The sequence below is a fragment of the Lissotriton helveticus genome, chromosome 10 (genome assembly GCF_964261635.1).
Source record: "Lissotriton helveticus chromosome 10, aLisHel1.1, whole genome shotgun sequence".
Lineage (NCBI taxonomy): Eukaryota > Metazoa > Chordata > Amphibia > Caudata > Salamandridae > Lissotriton > Lissotriton helveticus.
The window spans coordinates 28,825,498-28,848,949 of NC_136071.1; the positions used below are offsets into that span (position 1 = coordinate 28,825,498).

Here is a 23,452-nt window from a genome sequence, read left to right on the forward strand (position 1 = left end):
AGCAGCAACAAGGTTTTGGAGAGAGTGGAATTTTCCTGTTCTTGGAACGTTCTTTCATTCAAGAATGAAGACAACCATTCGAGTGCCATGCCCTGAATCCCAATATTTGAAAGCCTTCTGCGTAGTATTTGATGGTCCACCGTATCAAATGCGGCGCTCAAATCCAGCAAGAGCAGGACTGCTGATTTTCCCTGGTCTAGGGATTGTCTCAGATTTTCTACCACTACCAGCAGGGCAGAGCAAAGGCAAGGCCTCCTCGCCTAGGGGCCAAGGAGAGACATGCAAAGAGTCCAGGTGTAAGTCACAGAGTCTGGTCTGTCAGTCTGTAAGCGCAGATGATGACGAAGACGAGGTGAAACCGTGTCCTTGGTTCACCGAGAGGCACATGCCTGCTGACAGCGTAGTGCTTTCCCCCACCCTTGGGCACTGCCGCAACTCACATGTTTGATTGTTTCAAGTTTATTTTATTTGCATAGTTACTAAAAACCATTGCAACATTTTAAAAAAGGCTGTAGAACTGGTATTGTACACCATCAAAATCAATAAAACGAGTGCTAAAAAATGCTGTACAGTGGTTAAAATTGACGGTGTGGGCGTTAACAAGAATCATTGGTTCACAGATTAAAGTGCAGTGCTGTCGCTTTAAACGTTACTGAGGCCAGAAATACGCGTAGTAAAGTGCCGTATAGTGCATATTATTTTGTAGTGATTGTATTATTTTACATCTTTGGAATTGGATCCCCAAGAACTTTAGGAAGAATACTATTTGGAGTTTCTTCTCGTCATTGAGGAGAACACTGCGTGTGTCCCTTTCCCCGTGATGTCATGGACCGCCCCTAGATAGTTTTCCCCATCATCGAGAAGGACCGCGGAACACTCTTGTCCTTTGCAGATGCATTTGATTCCCTCTGCGTTGGGCGTTTCCAGGGTTTTCCCTCATGCTCTGCTGAACAGACACTACAGCGACAGGTGTAGATGTAGTCGTCCTCAGTTGAGGCACCCCTATAGTATTTGCTGCCACAACCGAAGCTCATTTGGTGTTCAGTAGAATAAGACATTTCAAGTGCTGCAATTCTTTATTGAAAACACGTTGTATGTCCTCGTACGGTCAAGACACACCACATAAGGCTGTGCCACTCTTGTGAAGGGGAGGTTGTCCTCAATTGCCAAGGCGTCGCAATGAAAACCAACCTGTAGTACCTAAATAGGCCGTGTATCCTCACTCACGCTCGACGGTATGCTTCATCTTCACGTCAATTCCTTGCCCACCTCAGTCCATTCGCTAATGTGTGTGTATCCCCTGTGTCACAAGGTGGGGGAGGGGATTTAGAACTACCATTTGGTAAGTTGAAATAGTTAAATGTATTTGTCTCTGACACCTCCACAAGATTAAAATCTAATGCGGATGGGATATTTTGGTTAATTAGTACACTTCCCACATGAAAAGGTCAACATGTTTCTGCCCTAAACAGAGGTGTTCGACAGTCTGAGGGCTTCACCAGGACCAAGTGGGAAACCTATACCTGGCTGTGCCTCAATAACCAACTAATTGTGTACTGTGCCATAGTGCAATGAGGATTAACGCAGAATTTGACCTGTTTGTCAGGCAACTACATGGATCATCATGTCATTAGGAAAGTGTCCTATTGGAAATAATAGAATATTAAATGATCAAAGTTAAACTTATTACAGTACTATGGTAGATGTTGTACCATCCAAACACAGGAGGAGTAAATACTCCTAATGTAAATAATCTGCAAGTGCATCAACGCTGAGCTATGTAATCCATCATAGGCACAGCAATCGCACACATGCAGAAGTTGTGGAACACGCTTAGGTGTGTCGGAGTTCTCCTAGGCGGTCATTACTGATCTCTTCCCTGGACAAGTAGTGGGATTGGCAGACTCTACTTGTGCTCTGAGGGAAGAAATATAAGGCAGGGTTGTATCGGTTGTGGGTAGATCCTGTCAATGGTCCGGGCCGACCAAGATTTAATTGAAGTTCAGATCCTGATAAAAGATGGGTATCAGCAAATTAAATCCCAAAGGACAAAGACAGTAATGTAAGTCAGTTCCAGAACCAACTTGGAGAAGGTTAGGAGCTTTCTATAATCTACTGGTCCTCCTTGTTCGAACTCCTCTTTGGATCAGGATTACGAGACTTGACCACTTGGTTAGAGAGGGCTACTCACAGGTTCTGCTACCACTGGCTCCCCTGAAACTCAGCACCGCCCTGTCCTCCGCTCTTTTGACATAACTCCCTGGAAGTAGCTGTGCTGTACTGCAAAGATATAGAACAGAGCTAGCGTAAAGCCCATGATCCTTCGAACTTGGAAATAGATTAAAATCTATAAACAGCAGATTTTATCTGCTATAGCAACTATTTTGCAGAGGAAATACTAAAATCCTGCAATGCTAATAAAGAGCTTTTTGAGGAGTTAAATCCTTAGCTTACCTGACTGCATATCACAAACTATAGAGCATTTGCAGTTGCTCTTCAATAAGTCGACAACTTATTTTAAAGGAAAAAAAATCTCGATAATCGCAGATTTCTGCACCCGTTTGTCTAACGTGGCTGTTGGTACAAAAGGGGGTGGTGATGGATGGAGCATCTGAATCAATCAAACACTCACACCCAGTCAAAAGATCTGGGTTTAATCCATCACCGTTCTTTACCCCACTCTGCCACCCCAGTTCAGACGTGGCCATATGCAAATCAGTCTGACCCTGTGCCTCATGGGAACAGTCCAGCCCGAACTGCCAAGCCATGCCGTCCCTGGACCGGAAACAAGCTTCTGAGGACCGGTTTCTGGCATTACAGCCGTCTTCAGCCAGGCTTGCTTGAATCCAGTGGCAAAGTGAGCAAGGGACTCACGTCTGAGCATACCCTGCCAACTTATGGCTGTTGGGACTACGCTGGATGAGAGGGCAGTGGAGCTTGGCTCTGACTCTCCTAAACTGGTTGAATTTACTCCTGTGGCAGTTGGGGAGGTTGTACACATCTCTAAACCCATCTCTTCGTTTGATCCCATCACTCCTAACATTTGTAATCTGTCCTAATGGTGGCAGACAAAGTACATTGGATGGGCAGTATATCTATGCCTCAAGCAGATGTTTATCAGGCCTGGTAAAAAGCCATGGTGGTATCACTACTAAAAATAAATCGACAGCAGACCCTGCTATACTGAGCAATTACCACCCAATTTAATAACTCACTTATCCCGTTAAATCTTGGAGAAATGGGTGAAGAAGGAATCGTCATGGTGCTCGAAGAGCACCAACCTTCTTTAACCTGTTTACCGCTGCGATAATTTCGCCGCGGTGCGGGGCGTTCTATTATGTGGGCGGGGCCGCGTCGGCCAACGGACATTCGCAGCACTACCAAGGTAGTGCTCGCGACGGCCATTGGCCGATGGCAGCAAGGAAAGGGTTAATGACGCACAGTCTGGCTTCAGACCAGGTCACAGTATGGAGCCGGGCTGGCCTCTGCCTGATGATCTGTGGATGGTAGCCTACCCGAGCGCTGCTTGTTCTGTCCGCAGCATTTGATACCGTCTCCCATGAGAGTTTGCTACTTCAGCTGAGAGGGACTGGAGTACAAGCTGGAGCTCTGGAGTGGAGTAAATCATATGTTTCACAACACCAGCAAGCAGTCTGCCTACAGCCGTTTGTTTCTCAGTCTAAGGTTTTAAAATAGGGAGTACCGCAAGGCTCTTCTTTAAACCTCGCGCTGTTAACGCCATATGTCCGCCGATTGGCCCTACTTATTTGATCATTTGACTTTAGTCTTATGAGCTATGCAGAGGATCCTTTCGTTGGAAGAGTCCGGCTCTGATCCCAGTGCCCTGTTCAATTTTTCTAAATTGCTTGCAGGCAGTGATGAACTGGCCTTAAATGTCATCCAGATAAGATGGCGATTCTTCTTATATTTGGTAAGCCCACAGTTGCTTACCTATTTCCAGCTTTTGGCCAGAGTAATTTGGCCCACAATGGCTCCAGCTACCACAGATCATAGCCTATGTGATTTTCTTGATGATAAATGACTCTCGCCGGTCATGTGAACTGTCTTCTTCCTCTTGTTTTCTACTGACAAGACTTCTTCTCAAGATTGTGCCTGGTTTACCAGCACACACTTGCCCTTTAATAGTTCAAGCCACTATTTTAAGTAGAGTGGACTAGTGTCATTTGCAATGTCTGGAATCATCTGCCTTTGTATTCGCCACATTGCAAATAATTCAGAATATGGCAGCCAAACTGTCTCTCCAGCTTCCTCTGGAGCTGTCCTCTTCTGCAGCACCAGGGAAACTGTACTGGCTTCCCATGACTCACATGGTAAACTTTAAAGCGCGGTGCCTGGTTTTTCGAGCTTACAGCCTAGGTCCACGATATTTTTAGGCTAAGTTTCAGAAATAGACGCTTGCCCAGCAGTTGAGATCATCTGAAGCTTTGTTAGTAAGTGTTCCTGGAGTTACCAAAGCCAGAACCAGGTGGGCAAGCTTTTGTCTAGTCGCAGCGAAGGCCTGGAATGCAATGCTGCTTCAGCTATGGGCTGCTCCGCAATTTTTAGTCTTCAGGAAGGCACTACAGAACTATTTGACTGAAGTCTACCACTACCCCTATTGTGGGGTCTAGTGTTCCATATACACTTGGATTCTTTGAACTCAATGTTTTAAATATTATCACCCGCAATATTTAGCCCTGATGAAGTTCCTTTCAGGAACGAAACGCGTTGGCTGATGTCTTAACATTTGTGTCACTAAGAAGGTTAAAAGAAACTGAAAAGACCAAATTTAAGAGAGTGAGACTTCATTTCTGCTGCTCTCTGGTGCTCCCTCCAAGATCTTCAATTACATCATATGACATAAAATGTGTATCCGTGTCCAATTTTAGTGGCCTCCTACCTAATCAAGGTCGCATTCAATGTTTTCCTGGCCCTTGTCCCGTCCGTACCTCATAGTGTGGGAAAGGTGCAGATCAATAGAAGCAGCAGTGCACATGTCAAAACGTCATTGCATCAGGATGCACATATGAGAAGCAGAATGGTACCGGTTGAGATGCAATGCAGTCGCACAACATTCGCTTTTTACCACCAAATTCAATTTGTTGGAAACCCATTTACAAACAAGTAGGGGTACCCAGGGGACCCCTACCCCTTTGTGAATGCACGCACAAATGTTTTTTAGAGCAGGCATTAGTCCCCCTTTAAGGAGAACGGGCTGCATTTTTTACAAAAAAAGTTGCTTTATTTCAAAAGCAAAAATAGACATGGTGGTCAGCTGTTCCTAGCAGGCCATCATCTGTGTTTTTAGCAATTCCCAATGCGTTGCTAATAGCGACCTACCCCATGAATATTAATGAGGTAGGTTAATTGTGACCCACTGGGAATCTCAAACCGTGTAAAACACACTGTTGTACATATCTGTGATTACCTAATAATGAATCGCTATTAGGAAATCACAAACTCAAGTCTATGTATATCTAGCTCTTCATTTTTAATCTCGAGGTTAGGCTACTTAAAGGCTGCCAGTGCACACAAATGTGCTGTGGAACCACCCTGGATTATTATTAGTATTCCTAGCAAGCATGTGTCACCAAGGACAGCAGCATCGAAGAATCTTTGTAAGAGACCATCACTGTTTCTTGTACCCAAAAGTGCAATTTCAGATGATGCTGTATCTCGCGTAGACTATGGGTCTCTAACACTGATTTTTTTCCCTCTGCTTTCTCTCATCAGAGTGGCGACAGGGGCGTATCACTCGCATTATCCTGCAGGACGAAGACGTTACCACAAAGATAGAGTGTGACTGGAAGCGACTGAACACCCTTGCACATTACCAGGTGGGTTTACACTGGCATTTATGGTGATTTTGTGGGTGGTTGCCGGGGTTCCAGCATCGTCATAGTGACCAAGTGAAATGCTAAATTGTAAATGTCTTTTTTTCACTACAGGTTACAGATGGCTCCTGCGTCGCTCTTATTCCTAAACAGGTGTCTGCCTACAACATTGCCAACTCCTTCACCTTTACCCGGTCGCTCAGCCGATATGGTAAGTCAGCACGGAAGGAAGGGCTGGTTATTTGTCAGGGACTGGATCTCTGTGTAACAGTGGATCGGTAAGGCTGACTGTATCACAACAGTGGCAATGTATGTTGGAACCACGCATGTTATGTTGGAACCGCGCATGCGTTTACCATGCACACGTTAACACCAAGGTCCGAACCAAGTTGTTGTAATGACTTGCGTGGTAAAGGAATGCGTTGTACAGACACATTTGTGGTTTGGATCGCGTTGTTAAGGCACAGATTGGTTAGAGCTGCAATGTAAAGGCTGTTTCCTAACATAGATTGTCTCTCCAGGTGTGCACCTGAACACATACTAATGGCGAGTGGCTTGTTCCCTGGTGCTGCGATATGTCCACTGATTTTGTGTTCACCGTCTGATTCTTGTAGAGAGCCTTCTGCGGACCTCAAGCAGCCCGGACAGTCTGCGTTCACGGGCCCCTATGATCACGCCAGACCAGGAGACGGGGACCAAGCTCTGGCACCTGGTGAAGAACCACGACCACAGTGACCACAAGGAAGGCGACCGCGGCAGCAAGATGGTGTCCGAGATCTACCTGACCAGGTTGCTGGCTACCAAAGTAAGACCTGCCTTGGGAACATGACTGAAGGTTTCAAGCAGAGCTCCTAGCTGACCGGCGCTGTGATTTAGTTTTGCGCACCCCAATGCTCGCTGAATGACTTGGATGCTTCCCTTTCAGAGCCTTTCATTTACTAAGTTGAGCACAACTCTGGCAGGATTTTTAATATCCCTTTTGCAACCACATTGGGGAGGAACACATCTCCATGGCTTCAGAAGTGTGTGTAGAATTGTAAAAACATCTTCGTCAGAGGATGTAAAGAGCAAGCGTTGCTATCCATGATTCTTACTTGACCAACCCCTTAAGGATAAAAGACTAAATCGTCCCGTTCATGTTCAAAGCTCTGATGTCTAGTTAGACACAGTTTGTTGTCAACTGACTGAACTGTTCGTGGGAGTATCCTGCTGCTACGATTGAACATATGGGGCTGTATTATAAAAGTTCTCCGGGGGCGCAACGGGCATTTGCACCTGCTTTGTGCTCCTCGGGGCACTTTGGTATTAAAGTGGTTTGGTAATACCAATAGCACTGGTGCACATAAAGCGCCAGCACTATCTTCAGGGGGGTTCCCTCATTTGCATGGGGCGTGCCCAATGAAAATGTTGGGTTGTCTTTGCTTCTGCGCCCGCACCGTATTGCGGGCGCAGAGGCAAAGAAGCTCTCAGGAGGCGTACTGACAGTGCGCCATCTAAAACGTGGCACGCTGTCAATGGGCCCCATGATGGCAGCCCTCTGCAGAGGGTAAAGAGGGTCATATGGACCCCCCAGACATCCCCTTGCAGGCAGGTGCAGTCACTCACTCACCCACCTGCAACGGGAGCTCTACTCCCCCTTCAAATGGCAGGCGGGTTGCTGCCGCTCTGGTTTTCACCTGAATGCGCTGCCCCCAGGGCAGAGTTTGCTGCTGCCCTGGGGCAGCGCATTCACCAAAATACTGTGCATTTTCATTGTTTGCGCTGGGCACACCTTTTAAAAGGTGCGCTCGGTGCAAACAATGAAAATGCGCCTTTTGTGTAATACGGGCCTTGGGGCCATATTATAGAAGTTCCCTGGGAGTGCAACAGGCGTTTGCGCCCGCTTTGCGTACCCCCGAGGATATTACAGATGGGTCGCTGGTGCACATACAGCGCCAGCGCTTCCTCAAGAGTGTGTTCCCTCATTTTCTTGGGGGCGGGGCCTCATGCAAATGAGGGAATTCTTTTGCCTCTGTGCCTCCACTGTATTACAGAAGCGGGTGCAGAGTCAAAGAAGCTCTCAGAAGGCACACTGACAATGTGCCCCCTTATTGCAGCCCTCTGGCGGGGGTAAATAGTGTCCCACGGAGCCCCCAGACATCCCCTTGCAGGCGGGTGCAGTCACTACTGCACCTACCTGCAAGGGGATCTCTAATCCCCTTTCAAAGTGCAGGCGGGTGCAACCTGCAATTTCGAAACACAGCTGCTCTGTTGCACACGTGAATGCACTGCCCTGGGGGCAGCGCGAGTTTGCGGCAGCCCTTGCGGCAGTGCATTCACCCTAATAAATGTTTCCTTGATTGCGCCTGGCGCACATTTTAAAAGGTGCATCCGGTGCAATCAAGGAAAATGCACCATGTTTGTTTCCCAGGTTTATGTGTTTTTAGTAAGAAAGAAACAAACGCATTTGGTAATAGAGCAGAGGCTAGTGACAGGTGATGCTGGCAGCGCCGCTCTGCATCTGTCTGCATTTTGTGGGATGTTTTCTGTATACTCCGGTTGCTATTTTAACCTGTTCCGTGCTCGTGACGGAACCACTCCGTCACGAGCCACGGACGCCCTGTACTAATGACGGAGTGGTTCCGTCACGCCCGGCCGCGCCGCCTATGCGGCATCAATTCCGCGCCTGCGCGGCTGAATTGATGAGCGGGCTGGGCCGTGACGGAACCACTCCGTCATGAACACAGCGTGCCCGTGGCTCGTGACGCCCAGGGCTTGGGCTTTTGGTAAAAAGCAAGTATTTTAATTACACAATAAAAGTAAATACTAAAAACTAAAAAAAATCCATTGATGAATGCAAGTCTTTATTCTTGGTGGTTTTTCAAATAATGATATTTCCTCATCAATAGTCATACGCACATGAATATTCCCGCCCATGCGCGGGAATATTCATGTGCTTATGACTTTGATGAGGATCCCCCTGGAAGAGAACTAGGATTACAGGTAAGTCACTTGTCCTTCCTCCCGCACTAAAGTCCTCTCCGACCTAGGCAATTTCTTGGTGCTTTAATCATCTGTACTGATGGCAGAGGAGCGAATCGAACACAGGTGCTTTTAATGATTTTCTCCCGGTTGGGGTAAACCCTAATACTTGTACGATGGCTCCTGCAGGTCGGACAGTAGGCAGGGCACAGACCATGCTCCCGGGTCAACTCGCGTAGGGATTGGGAGCAATGGTGTTGGCAGAAGGCAGGACGTGCCCACATGTCACTGTACCGCCTCGCTCACAGCGGTGGCCTGTGGTAAATAAATAAATAATACCTCTCTTTTTGAATGCATAAATGAATAACAGATAGCTCAATAAATAAGAGTCAAGATTCGAGGTAGTAGGAGTTTTGCAGGTTTAATACAGCATAAAGGACAGGAACAGGACAACCTGCACAGGAATAGAATGGCAAGCCCTGGCAGCGCTGCCGGGGTCAGGATCGGGGCAAGAAGGCAAGGAAGGATAACTTTTTAATAACAGTACATGAGCATATATACATAGCGCAAACACATAGCATTACATTGCAATAGGCGTAGCAGTGGGTGGAGCAGAAGGCATGACGCGTAGCAGTCGCGAAAGATAAGGGTGAAAATGGGTGTAACACGGCGTAGACATAGACATGTGATGCAAACGTAACAGAATATGTCATGAATGGGGCGGAAACCATGGAGGGGGCTACCTAAGGAGCCGGGACCTCTAACCTGATGGTGCGCGCAAACTGGCAATGACGTATCACTAGGAGAAGCTGGGGGCTATGAACTCTGTGCTAGGAGCAGAGACTGAAGTCTGGAGAGTCAGGGCGACATGTACCTAAACCCTATCTAGTATCTGATGTTTAGGGAACATGTTGATATAAACTAGAAGTCAGGAGGGGAAAGGCTAACAGACTCTAAGACTGGAGCATGCATTATTCTACATGTAGTGCGTGATGAAGAATATTAAATGACCATTAAATGCAGTATTTCTCTTACATGGAGACGTAAAAGCTAGACTATGACGGTAACTATTGATGCGATTCAGTAGCTTAGGAATGCAGAGAAGGAGGACTGAACTGATAACTGGAATCATAACATACTCTTGGCAGACTCAGAGGCAGAGCCAGCCTGAACCGGGCACTGTGAGGCAGGAAGTAAGTGAAGGGTCGAGGATACAGGTGGGGGCTGTATCGCTCCTCAGCGAGGGCTTCAGGAGACAGGAGCTGAATCTGGTGTCCGGGCCCTTTTGAGGCCTAGAAACGGGGATTTTACAATGGAATAACGTGCACACTGAGAAACGTGGCAACGTAGCTTTACATAGGCCTAATATTCGTAGTATTCACGAGAACTGGAAACTGGCATACTAGAGGTGGACACAACTATAATTGCGTCTTTAATCAAACATGGGGAATAATATATGCATATTAATCATGCACACATAACATATGATGGATGACACGTAGGGACACAGAACATGGCAAAATTTACTTTTCCACATTCCCTCCTTGTCACTACGTTTCCATCAGGAAACATCAATATTCATGATACCATCTATCATTTCATACAGTATCATTTGCTCGTCTCGAATTTTCTTGGAACGGGATTTAGAACGGGGCTTGGGACTAGGAATACATGATGTAGCACAAATGCCGCAAATCGCAGAGCCACATTGTATACAGAGGCAGCAGCTGAATATAATCGCTACTGCAATACCTAGAAAGGACAAGACTTTCCATCCCCAGGCGGAAATTATACTCCAGAGCCAACCGGACCATGTCCAGGTGCCTGGATTTTGATGTAACAGATGGGCAATTTTATGGAGTCTGGTTATAGCTGAATAAACAGACGGCGCGTTATTTGGAATGAAAATGCAGCAACTAGATCCGATGACTCTACAGGCCCCGCCCCTATCGGCCAGTATGACGTCAAGGACGAGACGATTTTGCAAAACTACAAATCTCATAGCAGATTGCTCTTCGGTTAAGTTACCTAGAGCAGAGGCAGTCTCATTCACTACTGCTTCAAGGGTTCTGGTTAACCTACGGATTAGTTTACTATTCTGGATAGGTCCTATAAAGAAGAAGAAACCTCTATTGAAATCTGTATACTGTTCTAGAGCAGTTTCAGTGTAATCGACAATTGGGGACTCGATCTCCCTTCTATGTCTAACGTGTACTAGATGTGTGTTTCTATGATAATCAGATGGGGCTAGGAAAACTGGTGGCAGTAGGAAGGCAATGTAACAGGTACCCTCCCAATCGAGGGGCAGACGAACATATGCGGTTTGACCACAAATAAAATATGAATGACGTGAAGCTTTGAAAATAGATTTCCCACTGTCACTATACTTGACAATAGTAGTACAATCACTATGTCCTACATGTGTAGAACCATTATTTCGGACACATAATTCGCCTTTTACTGGTAGTACTGAAATAGCAGGCAAGTCTGGAGTAGTATCAGACTGAACATTCAGGACCATGAAATTCGAAGAATAATTACCTAAATTGTAAACTTCATTTTCTAGATCTAACCCGGTTCTGTGGGGAAGACCTTGCTTGTCTGGAAAACATGTACTGTTAAGAAAAGACATATCTGTTGAGGATGACGTTAACGTGGACCATGCTCCACACGAACCATTATGTGAAAACGGATAAGGAAAGAGTGGCAGAACTCCCTTCGGTATCTGGAAAGGGGGGAGTCGACCACATACCCAACAATTAGTGGCATTGCTGGTCTGGTGTGAATGATGTAACATGCGGATAAAAGTATTATTACGCATAGCGAGGCGGTAAGAGAGTTCATGAGGAGGCAGATCACTAAACGTGTGCTCTACTGTAACATAAGAAAACTTATTTACATGAGAAACTGGAAAATACAGATAAAATGCATAACTGGTGCAGGAAATCATAATGCTGAGAAATAAAACGAAACTTAGAAAAACGATACATCGGATTGAGTTTTGACTAACTCTCTCACTATGGGGGTCTATTTTATACATGTCAGAAACAGTCTAACCGTTTCACCTAGGGGAGGACTTAGACAATCAAACTGGCTGACTTATTTTACTAGACCGGAGTTTCAACTTATACTCCTGTTGCGGAGTTTTCTCTAACGGGGAGGGTGCAGTATCATTGTTCTTTGCGGGACAGTCCTTGAGAATAGTACTTTGGCAGTCCTTCAAATCCTGGGAAATGTTCTTTGAGACGGTTTCAGTCCATAAAATTTCTTTACGTGCGAAAGGTGCACCCAGCCTTTGCGACCCTCCAACTTCACGGCTGTACGGGTGGCGAGGAGGACCTGTCGGGGCTCCTTCCAGCGTGGCTCCAGCGGACTTGAGCGGTCAAAATTGCGAACTAAGACCATGGATCCGGGAACGATTTCATGCGGTGCCACCTCGGTATTATCTGGAAATGCGGCGGCAACCTGTGAACGACAAGAGTTGAGGGCAGACATCAAGGAAGCTAGGTAATCTGTCAGCATATTACTTGAAACATCGGTAATACTTCGGGGTCTAGGAGTACCCCACATGTTAGGGGGGCGGCCGAAAACGACCTCGTACGGGGATAGACCTGATCTGGAATGTGCGACCATGCGCATATAGAACAAAGCGACTGGCAGAGCTACTAGCCAGTCCACACCTTTCTCTTTACATACTTTGGCGATGCGAATTTTCAGGGTCTGGTTATGTCTCTCTACGAGACCTGCTGCTTCAGGATGGCGTACACAATGGAACTTCCACTGGTATCCTAACAAAAGGGAAACGTGCTTCATTAACTCTGATGAGAATGGCTGGCCGTTATCAGAATATACGACCCTAGGGAGTCCGTAACGGGGGAAGAACTCACGAACCAACTGCTTGGCAGTGGTCGCGGCTGTGTAATCTGGGACTGGATATGCCTCTGTCCACCTAGACAAAGCGCATACAACTACGAGGACATACTTGAAACCTCGACATCGCTCCATCTGAATATAATCCATCTGGAGGACTTCAAAAGGGTGGTCAGGAGGCTGGAATCCCCCTTGTTCCACCGGGACACTTTTACCTGGATTAAACTGACAACATATCATACAGGTACGGACTTTCTGCTTGGCTGCAGCTCGTAAATGCTTGTTGAACCAAATGTTCTGGATACTGTCTAACATAGCTTTTTCCCCTAAATGTGCTGGACTATGTGCGGTATTGATAATGACTTGAACCATAGAGTCGGGGAGAAACCATGTGGTTTTACCCTTCGTCACCCATCCTTGATCTGTCTGGACCCCTCCTTGTTCGGACCATTTCTTGATTTCATCGGGAGTAGCATGTAACTGGATATCTATGACATCCTGAGTAGGGTCCTTAACTGTCATACATGTAGTCGGATCTGGAGTGTGTGTCATGTTAACTGGAATGTCTGGAGTCTGAGCTGTAAGCTTGGCTGTGCGATCTGCTAGATCGTTACCCTGGGAAATAATGTCAGTGACTTTCGTATGTGCTTTGCATTTCATGATAGCAATGGATGTCGGTAAGTGTATGGCATCTAACAGAGCTTGAATAAGGAGACCATGCTGAATCTTGGTTCCATGAGAAGTCATGAAACCTCTCTCCTGCCAGAGCACTCCAAAGTTGTGTACGACTCCAAATGCGTAGCGTGAATCTGTGTAAACATTAACTTTCAGGTTCTTGGCGTGTATGCAGGCTTGAGTCAGAGCAACTAGCTCTGCTGCTTGAGCGGACAGAGTGTCAATACGGTGTGTCTCAATAACTTCAGTATCAGTAGTCACTGCATACGCGGCGACTAGTTCTCCTGTACTTGTTCTCATACATGAACCATCCACATAAAGTGTCAGGTCGGGATCTGGTAACGGAATATCTGTCAGATCTTGTCTTGGCTTTGTCGTAATATTAACTACTTCCACACAGTCGTGTGTGTCCGGACTTAAAGTAACTGATGGTAACAGTGTAGCAGGGTTCAGGATGTTGCAGCGTCTGATTTCTACGTGTGGCTGGAACAGTGTCAATTCATAACCTGTTAAACGTGCAATTGTCAAGTGCTGAGTTTGTGTTCGATTTAAAAGAACTTCCACGGAGTGTGGAACTTGTACTGTCAGGGAGTGTCCTAATACTATGGAATCACTTTGTCTGATAGCTAGTGCTGTGGCTGCAACTGACTTGAGGCACGCAGGCAGAGCCTGGGCTACTGGATCTAATGTGCTCGAAAAATAAGCACATGGCTTGTATTGTCCTGCTTGATCTTGTGTGAGAACAGATAATGCTGTACCTTCACGTTCAGTAACGAAAAGTGTAAAAGACTTACTGTAGTTCGGTGTAGCTAGAACTGGAGCTTGGCATAAAGCTTTCTTTAACTCATTGAAGCTAAATGTATGTTCAGATGTCCAAGGGAGGACAGTCGGTACGGCTGCCTCCTGTGTCGTTAACTGTATCAGTGGCTTGGCTAGAAATGCATACTGAGGAATCCATTGTCTGCAATAAGAAGTGAGGCCGATAAAAGCACGTACCTCCTTCTGGGTCTTGGGCTGAGGAAGACTCGCTATTAACTGAATACGGTCAGGTGTCAACTGCCTACCCCTCTTGGACAGTAAGTGTCCTAAGTATACCACTTGCTGGACACAGAATTGAAGCTTCGAAGGGGACACCTTGTGCCCCATCTCGGCTAGGAAATACAGAACCGTCAGTGACGCTCGCTCGCAGTCACGTTCAGAACGGGCTGTGATCAGTAGATCATCGACATACTGGAGCAGGGCAGTGTCAGTTGGCATGTGAACATTATCAAGTTGTCTCTTAAGTGCTTGACTGTAAATACTAGGACTTTCTGTGAAACCTTGAGGAGCTCGTGTGAACATATAGCTCCTTCCATTTAAACAGAATCCGAAAAGAAACTGGCTGTCTGGATGAATGGGAACACTGAAAAATGCGTTCTTGAGGTCGATTACAGTAAAGAACGTGGCTTCGGAATCAATGGCTGTCAATAGGGAAGAGATATCTGGGACAACTGGGTACTGAGGAATAATACATTTATTAAGTTCTCGTAGGTCAATCACTAATCGATATACTGGGGGTGCATTTGGATCAGTACGTTTCATGACTGGGATGATCGGAGAATTGCATACATTGGAGTCAGTTTCTACAACTACTCCTTGAGCGATGAGCTCGTCAATAATTTTGGATAAGGCTGCTACAGCCTCAGGTGGCAATCTGTACTGTCTGATTCGTGGTAACACTATACCTGGCTTGAGAGTCACACGATGGGGTGTGATTTGCATGTACCCTACATCAGTTGGACCTTGCGCCCATAAATGCTGCGGAACATTAGACAATCTGGGATCAAAATCTCGTAATACATAGTGACCCTTAAAGTCACGTAGGAACAGACGTATTCCCTCTGGGGAACAACATATAACTGCACCTAACTCTTTCAGTGTTTTAATGCCTAATAGGTTTTCTGGACATGACTTAGTAAGTAACAGATCAGTAGTACGGGACAATGGACCTACTTCTAGAGTAACTGGCTTTGATATTTCATTTACGATGGGTTTTCCTGAAAATCCAAGGGAAACATTTCTAGAGCCTGAGAGCGGAGCCCCTGGAACTTCGGCGTGACTAATTGTGGTCCTACTTGCCCCTGTATCAATCAAAAACTTTCTGTCTTTCCCTAATACTTGACTGTGAACATAGGGACCTTCTTGATCTACAGGTATCTCGATGAGAGGCAAGCCTACCTCCCTCTCTAGGCTGTTTCATGAATACTGCTGGTACTCTGGATACTCGGACTGTGCATACTGATACATTTGCTGTGTAACATGCTGTGTTGCAGCAATAGGCTGCGGTGCTGTAACTGTCTGTTGTGCATTCTGTGGCTGAGGAGTCTGTGAAACTTGTTCTTGTCTAGGCGGACGTGGTCTTTCTTTAGTCTTACCGGTAGCTATGTTGTGTTTCAGAACTGCACACTCGTTTATAAAATGACCTGGCTGTTTACAATAATTGCAGTTCCCTTTAACGGGAGCTGCAGGATGACTGGCTTGATTCGGACCCCTCTTCTGACTGTCTTGAGGAACAGATTGTGCAACTAGTACTTTCATTTTCGTGTCTTTCATACGTTTTCTCTCGTGTTCTTGCTCTTCTCTGATTCTATTCTGGTGATACTGGAGCATCTGTAACATCTGGGACGGGGTATTAGCTTGCCAGGTACTTTCGACTTTCAAAACTCGATTCTTAATTGGTGGACTTGAATTCTCGACTAATTTAGTAACAAAGAGATGAGGGTATGACTCACTACTTGTCTTGAGGCCACTGTTGATGCTAAAACATTTCTCAAATCTAGAATAAAAATCACTAATATCTTCATCTTGTTTCTGTTTACAGGCTGAGATTGCATCCCAGTCTTCCTTTTTAGTTGTCAACAATCTGGGTAAAACTTGAATCAATAATTCAGGTAATTCTTTACATTTCGCTCCAAGACCGGTACCTGGTACTCGTGCCTTATCTTCAGCTTCTAGAACTGCCCAATCGATCTTTTTCTCTCCCACCTCCCATTCTTTTTCCTTGAGCTTTTCATACACCCCTGCGGGCAACAGAACCTTTAACATTTTAATTATATCTGGATACGTGTATTCTCCCATACGGAGCATGTCTTTTAATTCTCGGTGGAACCCTGCTGGATCTTTATCGTGGCAGGGAATTAATTTTTTCATCTCTAGGAGTTCCACCTTTGTAATCGGAGTGTAAACAAACACTCGTTGCATTTCGCCACCCGTTCCTCTAACTGGGTGGACTTCTCGTAACGGGTTCTGTCTGTCTATGTAAAATGGTTTACTTTCTGGGGGTGAGACATGAACAAAATGCGGGTTCAAAAACGTTCTATATTTGTGGCGCTGTTCTAGAATGACACTAATTAAATCGGTACCTAGACCTTTCCATCTATACTGGAGTAGCTCGTTCAGGATATCATGTAACGGACCTGGATCAGAGTGCTGACCCTCATACAGAGTAATGAGGTGCTGGATCATATACATACCCACCAGTCGTTGCTCGGCTGGGGGCAGTTTCAGAAACATTTGTGCCACTATTTCGTCTGGAAAAGTGGTAGAATCAGTAATCCATCGGACTGCTGATCGGGCTAGTTCTTGTTCATGCATAGTACTTAACTCACTGTAACCGATTCGTGATTTCAGAATGTGATCGGTAGCTTGAAACACTTGTTCTAGAGAACCTTGTTCTGGTGCTGGATGATGGAAAGTAGACTTGTGTTCTAGGCGTAAATGGCGATCTGGAAATCTAGATTTTCCTACATACGCTATTCTGGCAGAATTCTCGTCGTCTACCTCTTCAGTATCAGAGTTACTTTCTTTCTCGCTTACTTGTGCTGCTTTACGCTGTTCGTGTAACTTTATTATTTCTTTACGGATTTTCTTGTACATACTCTCCATAGCACCGACGGTCTTGTGCTTACCCTCGGCTATATTATCACTCCACCTTGTCAGGATTTTCATTTCGGCCGGATCTTTAGACGGGTAATCTTGTTCTCTTATTAGACAGTTAATCAGAAACTTTAGTATCATAAGCTGGATCTCGGCTTTCCTTTGAGACATGGCCTCGCCAATGCTTTCTGGATCATCCCCTGTACGGATGAAACGATATATTCTGTCTAGGTCTTCTTTCATATTCGGTAGGGTGACTAGATACTCGGCCACCTTTCTTACGCGTAATGAATATAAAACCATATTATCCTCGCCTGGGACTGGATCATAGCCGCATTCATTAAGGGCTTTTCTTATTTCTGCTACAGACTGATGTCTGGGCGTACGCTGTGACGCTTGTGCATGTAATTCGGCTGACGTTAAACGCTTATGTGGCGGCGGGGTCTGAGGAGGACCTCCTCCTGCGGCCCCTAAACTAGAATCGTCGACTGATCCTCTTCGTACTAGTGTGGCAGGAAATTGAAATGCGGGCTGAACTGGTATGGCGGGCTGGACCTGGGGGACCGTAACAGGTGCTGCAAGTGGTGCCCCGGTGTCTGGAGGAACGGGAAGTGCCTAATTTACAGGGACTGGCGGAGCGCGAACAGGATTTGCATATTCTGGAACTGTGTCGTCCAAATAGGACGAAATAAAAATATCAGCTGCGGTCGGTTTGTGACGTAGCTTGGTCGGAACTAATGGTGGCGGGAAATTACTGGATGCCTCCGGGGTCGCTTTTGGCAAACCCTCGGCAAGAAGAGGGTACATACCCTTAATAAGGGCATTCCTCTGTCTGTCTGACTGTTCGGCTTTAACTTGTTCACCTATCTCGATTAGTTCTTTTTCTTGTGCTCGTTCTAAGGATTCTCTACTTAATTCTGACTTTCTGATTTCTTTTTCGGTTCTTTTATGAGCTTCTTTGCGCCATAACTCGATGGCATCTTTCTGTGACTGTCTGGCTTTCTTTTTCCATAATGCCTCTTCTACTCTCATGATGCACTCGGCATCCCACGTACCTGATACGGGCCATCTATACTTTTCTTCCAACTCTTTGGTGTACTCTACCCATAAATCTAGATATAATATGGCACTTATGCCATGCTTCTGATACATAAAATGACCTGGACTGTCCCTAGGCGGAACTGGAACTGCTGCTTCCAGCAGACCCTTTCTAGTTTTTAACTGACGTAACTTAGAAAACAAGGGCATGACTGGACTGTAATCTAGACACAATACAATACACAATGAACACGATACCTATTCCCCATTCATACCACGACATTAAAATACATGAAGAACATTTAAAATAACAGTTCGAACAGAATACTACCTGGAATACGGAACACAGAATACATGAATTTTCTCGAGAACAGAACTGACTGGAACAGAAACTAGATGCACTGCTGAAACAGTACGAAACTTACCGGTCTCATAAAGAGACACGTCAGGACCCGCATCCACCGAAGTGGACACTTCGTTTGTGGGTCTGTGTACCACCAACCCACGGACCAGAATCAATTAGATTGACCCTGTCTAGATACTACCCCAGTAACGGTACTCACCGGGCAGCAAGAACGGAAGGCCTCTGACTGGACTGGACTGCTACGACGACGGACGACGAACTTCGGACTTCAGTTACGGGTGGACCTCCGGATACCTCGGACCTTGGACTCTCGGCTTGGGCTCTGGTCGGGACTCGCCGCGTTCCTCCACCGTCTCGTCTGGATGCTGGACCGCCTCCTCCGTCTCCTCCGTGGGCCTGAGGGATACTTGAAGCAGAAATATCTGCCGGTGCGCAGAAGAGTTCCGTCACGACTGCAGAGGGTCAGGGGGTCGGCGTGGCTTCACCGACGCGTGGGGAAAGGGCAAGTCCCTGTTCGGGCGCCATTATGTGGTAAATAAATAAATAATACCTCTCTTTTTGAATGCATAAATGAATAACAGATAGCTCAATAAATAAGAGTCAAGATTCGAGGTAGTAGGAGTTTTGCAGGTTTAATACAGCATAAAGGACAGGAACAGGACAACCTGCACAGGAATAGAATGGCAAGCCCTGGCAGCGCTGCCGGGGTCAGGATCGGGGCAAGAAGGCAAGGAAGGATAACTTTTTAATAACAGTACATGAGCATATATACATAGCGCAAACACATAGCATTACATTGCAATAGGCGTAGCAGTGGGTGGAGCAGAAGGCATGACGCGTAGCAGTCGCGAAAGATAAGGGTGAAAATGGGTGTAACAGGGCGTAGACATAGACATGTGATGCAAACGTAACAGAATATGTCATGAATGGGGCGGAAACCATGGAGGGGGCTACCTAAGGAGCCGGGACCTCTAACCTGATGGTGCGCGCAAACTGGCAATGACGTATCACTAGGAGAAGCTGGGGGCTATGAACTCTGTGCTAGGAGCAGAGACTGAAGTCTGGAGAGTCAGGGCGACATGTACCTAAACCCTATCTAGTATCTGATGTTTAGGGAACATGTTGATATAAACTAGAAGTCAGGAGGGGAAAGGCTAACAGACTCTAAGACTGGAGCATGCATTATTCTACATGTAGTGCGTGATGAAGAATATTAAATGACCATTAAATGCAGTATTTCTCTTACATGGAGACGTAAAAGCTAGACTATGACGGTAACTATTGATGCGATTCAGTAGCTTAGGAATGCAGAGAAGGAGGACTGAACTGATAACTGGAATCATAACATACTCTTGGCAGACTCAGAGGCAGAGCCAGCCTGAACCGGGCACTGTGAGGCAGGAAGTAAGTGAAGGGTCGAGGATACAGGTGGGGGCTGTATCGCTCCTCAGCGAGGGCTTCAGGAGACAGGAGCTGAATCTGGTGTCCGGGCCCTTTTGAGGCCTAGAAACGGGGATTTTACAATGGAATAACGTGCACACTGAGAAACGTGGCAACGTAGCTTTACATAGGCCTAATATTCGTAGTATTCACGAGAACTGGAAACTGGCATACTAGAGGTGGACACAACTATAATTGCGTCTTTAATCAAACATGGGGAATAACATATGCATATTAATCATGCACACATAACATATGATGGATGACACGTAGGGACACAGAACATGGCAAAATTTACTTTTCCACAGGCCTCTAACTGGACAGGTGATGTACGAGCGCGGCCTCCAGGACAAATCGGGCATTCAAATGCATGGCGTAGTTGCAACCACGCAGGCTGACAAGGCATTGAACTGTGAGGTGCAGTTGTGGCATCCTTGGCCGATCGATCAGTCTGCGGCGAAGTGCAGCTGTGTTCACGTCCACAGTGGACAGCTGAGTACAGTCTTTGAGTGAGTTCTCCGTCAAGAACTGTGCTGATACCTGGGAGACTCCTACTATCTGGATTTTTTTGGGCTTTTCTTTCTGTCAGCATCTACTTTCTCAAGGCAATCCACACACCAAGACAGTCTCAGGCACTCTTTCCCTTTTTTAGCACCCTTCGAACCACAAGGCAGATCCTCCACAGTGTAGACTTTTGGCGATGTCTCCTCACCCTCGAAGACTGGCTACCACCAGACACCTGCCCCGGTCACAAACAACTCTGCGGAGCACCCCCTCCCTTGGTCATGAAGATCTAGTAACTGGAGCCAAGTGGGGTGGTTTGGATCAAACCTCTATACACGTTTCCTAAATCGAGAAATGTGGATCCTCTCCCGTAAACTTGAGGACCGGTTTGGGGTGACAATCTCCTAAGCACTCCTATCAGCTACTTTCCAGATTCTGCCTTTGTGTAAAGTGATACTTCTCACAGCAAGTAGCGCTGGGTCTGTCTCCAAACAGGAGCACTCAGCCCATTGGCACATTCAAGAGTGAACCAATGCACCTTGCTGGCATCCGCATTTCCAAAGCAGTAATCTTGGACAGAAAGGGCAGGCCTAGAAACTTCTTTACCTTGAATAACATGTGCGGGTGCAATCCCACTCTTCACCCCAACCATATTCCAAATGGTAGTGCTCAGGAAGAACTAATCAGCAACTCCTTGCCAACAGAGACTTCATGGAATTTGTGAAGATAGCCCTGTCTTGCATGCCCCTCTGTGTCCGGATCTCCACCCTGTAGCCACGTGAATGCAGGTAATACATTACCGCTGCCCGGGGAAGCTGCACCCATCTTCCACTGTGTACCTCTCAAAACCTGGGTCATCCAGAATGGATCCTAGCGGCTTCAGAGGAACGGTGCCGTGCTAGCATGCTTACATCACAGGATCACTCTACACAAGCACACACACCTGACTTACATATGTTATGTCAGGCCAATGTCCTGGGTGAGAAAATTAGAAATGTACAACAAAAAAAGAGGAGGCCAGTGGACCACACTCAGTGACACAATGAACACAGGTCTCGCATTTGCGAGAGTTTAAGCTATTGACATTGTAAATGACAATGCCTTTTATTTATCTATTTTGATGACACACTAATAAAAGGCATTGCCATTTACATTGTCACAAACTCTTGTAAATGCAAGACCTATTGCATTTCAAAGAAGCGGTTGCCATTGTCCCGGGCTGCTTGGAAGGTGAAAGCACGCATTGTGTGCCGAATGTTGCAGGAAAGCATGTCGTGCCTGCAGTAGTAGAAACTCGTTAAAGAAAATAGTGCTTCTCTTCCAGGAGATCCTCATCAATAGTCATAAGCACTGAATATTCCCGCCCGTGCGCGGGGACGGTCCCCGTGCACGGGCAGGAATATGAGGATACCTCTGGAAGAGAACGAGGATTACAGGTAAGTAACGTATCCTTACAGACTAAATAAGACCTACTGTATAACAGACGAAGTAAAAGGGCCAGTCCTCATGGGAGGGTACAAATGAAGACAAGGCGGTACTAACGAGGGTCTTACAAGCCGGTGCTAGAAGCCAGCATTTACGAAGGACAATGGCACAAGCCAATGATAAATATGGGCGGAGAGTGGGCGGGGCTTCAAGTACATACTCGAATACAACCTGTCTCACAGAGCAGCGCGTGCGCTGCCCAGGCTCGACCTAAAAAGGATGGTCGACTACAAAATTTCAACCCACAGCACACCTCTACGTACTCTTTCTGCCCTGGATGTTGTATATAAATGCAACATCCAGGGCAGAAAGAGTATTCTGTCCACTTTGAAGGCACGCTTGGGACGTCCCTCCAGGTTGTAGGATAGGTCCTTGACTTTGCATAATCAGGCATAGGCCTAGACCTGTGCGCACACGCTAGATTAGCATGATGCCAGGACCAGAATAAAAAATTTGAAAGATTCACAGGCAATTGAAGACTATAGGCAGTGGAACACACCTGTATACCGTACTGAGACATGGAATTACACCTTCGACGTTTGTAATCTGTTACGTTCCATACAGCTGCGACAGATGGTGAGTACATTACGTTTGGTGAAAATAGCCATTGCGATCTTTCAAGTTAAAAGTGGGCTCTATAAAAGGCCACTAATACCCTACCATTTGGAAGCATTGGTATGGAGGTGTTCTGTATACTAAAGTAGATTGTATGACCCGGTGCTGCGTGTCAGGTGATATGTGCTTTGGTGCATGTGGTTTATGGTAACAAGTCCTGCAGTCACCAAGGGAGCTACATGGTAGGCGTGATGTGCATTGATAGGGCTGTGTGTGGGTTTCCAGGCTGGGTACACAGGTGTAATTTGGTATATCAGGAATGAGATACATTGGAATATTTCTGTGTTCGTCTCAATACAGGCATAGTAGAAGTGTTACAGAGAAGGACTGAGGCGCATTGGCAGAGCGTTCGGGTGTCGGCCGTCAAATGTGTTTATCCTCGTCCTGGAATAGCAGCCCACTATGTGGTCCATTCGCAGAATTGAGTTCTTGCCAGTTACCTGGCCCTATCCTTTGAAAAACCTGGTCTCTCTAACAAGACTGGTGGACTCTGCATAGTATTTGCGTTGGGAGAATGCATTCACTGCCACTAAGCCATGCACCCCTTTCTTCCTCCAGGGCACGTTGCAGAAGTTTGTGGACGACCTTTTCGAGACTGTCTTTAGCACTGCACATCGGGGCAGTGCCCTCCCCCTGGCCATCAAATACATGTTCGATTTTCTGGACGAACAGGCCGACCGGCGTCAAATCACTGACCCTGACGTGCGTCACACCTGGAAAAGCAACTGGTAAGTTGGCATTACTGAGCTGC

At 46.3% G+C, this 23,452-nt stretch overlaps 1 protein-coding gene across 1 annotated transcript in view; it reads left to right on the top strand.

The window, feature by feature from the left end:
- Positions 1 to 23,452, top strand: part of PLXNA3 (plexin A3) — a 560,833-nt gene that overhangs the window by 531,295 nt on the left and 6,086 nt on the right. The window contains exons 26-29 of the mRNA XM_078664651.1: positions 5,734 to 5,837; positions 5,949 to 6,045; positions 6,449 to 6,639; positions 23,260 to 23,429. Coding sequence (XP_078520777.1) covers positions 5,734 to 5,837; positions 5,949 to 6,045; positions 6,449 to 6,639; positions 23,260 to 23,429 — 562 coding nt within the window. The remainder of the gene's footprint in view (positions 1 to 5,733; positions 5,838 to 5,948; positions 6,046 to 6,448; positions 6,640 to 23,259; positions 23,430 to 23,452) is intronic.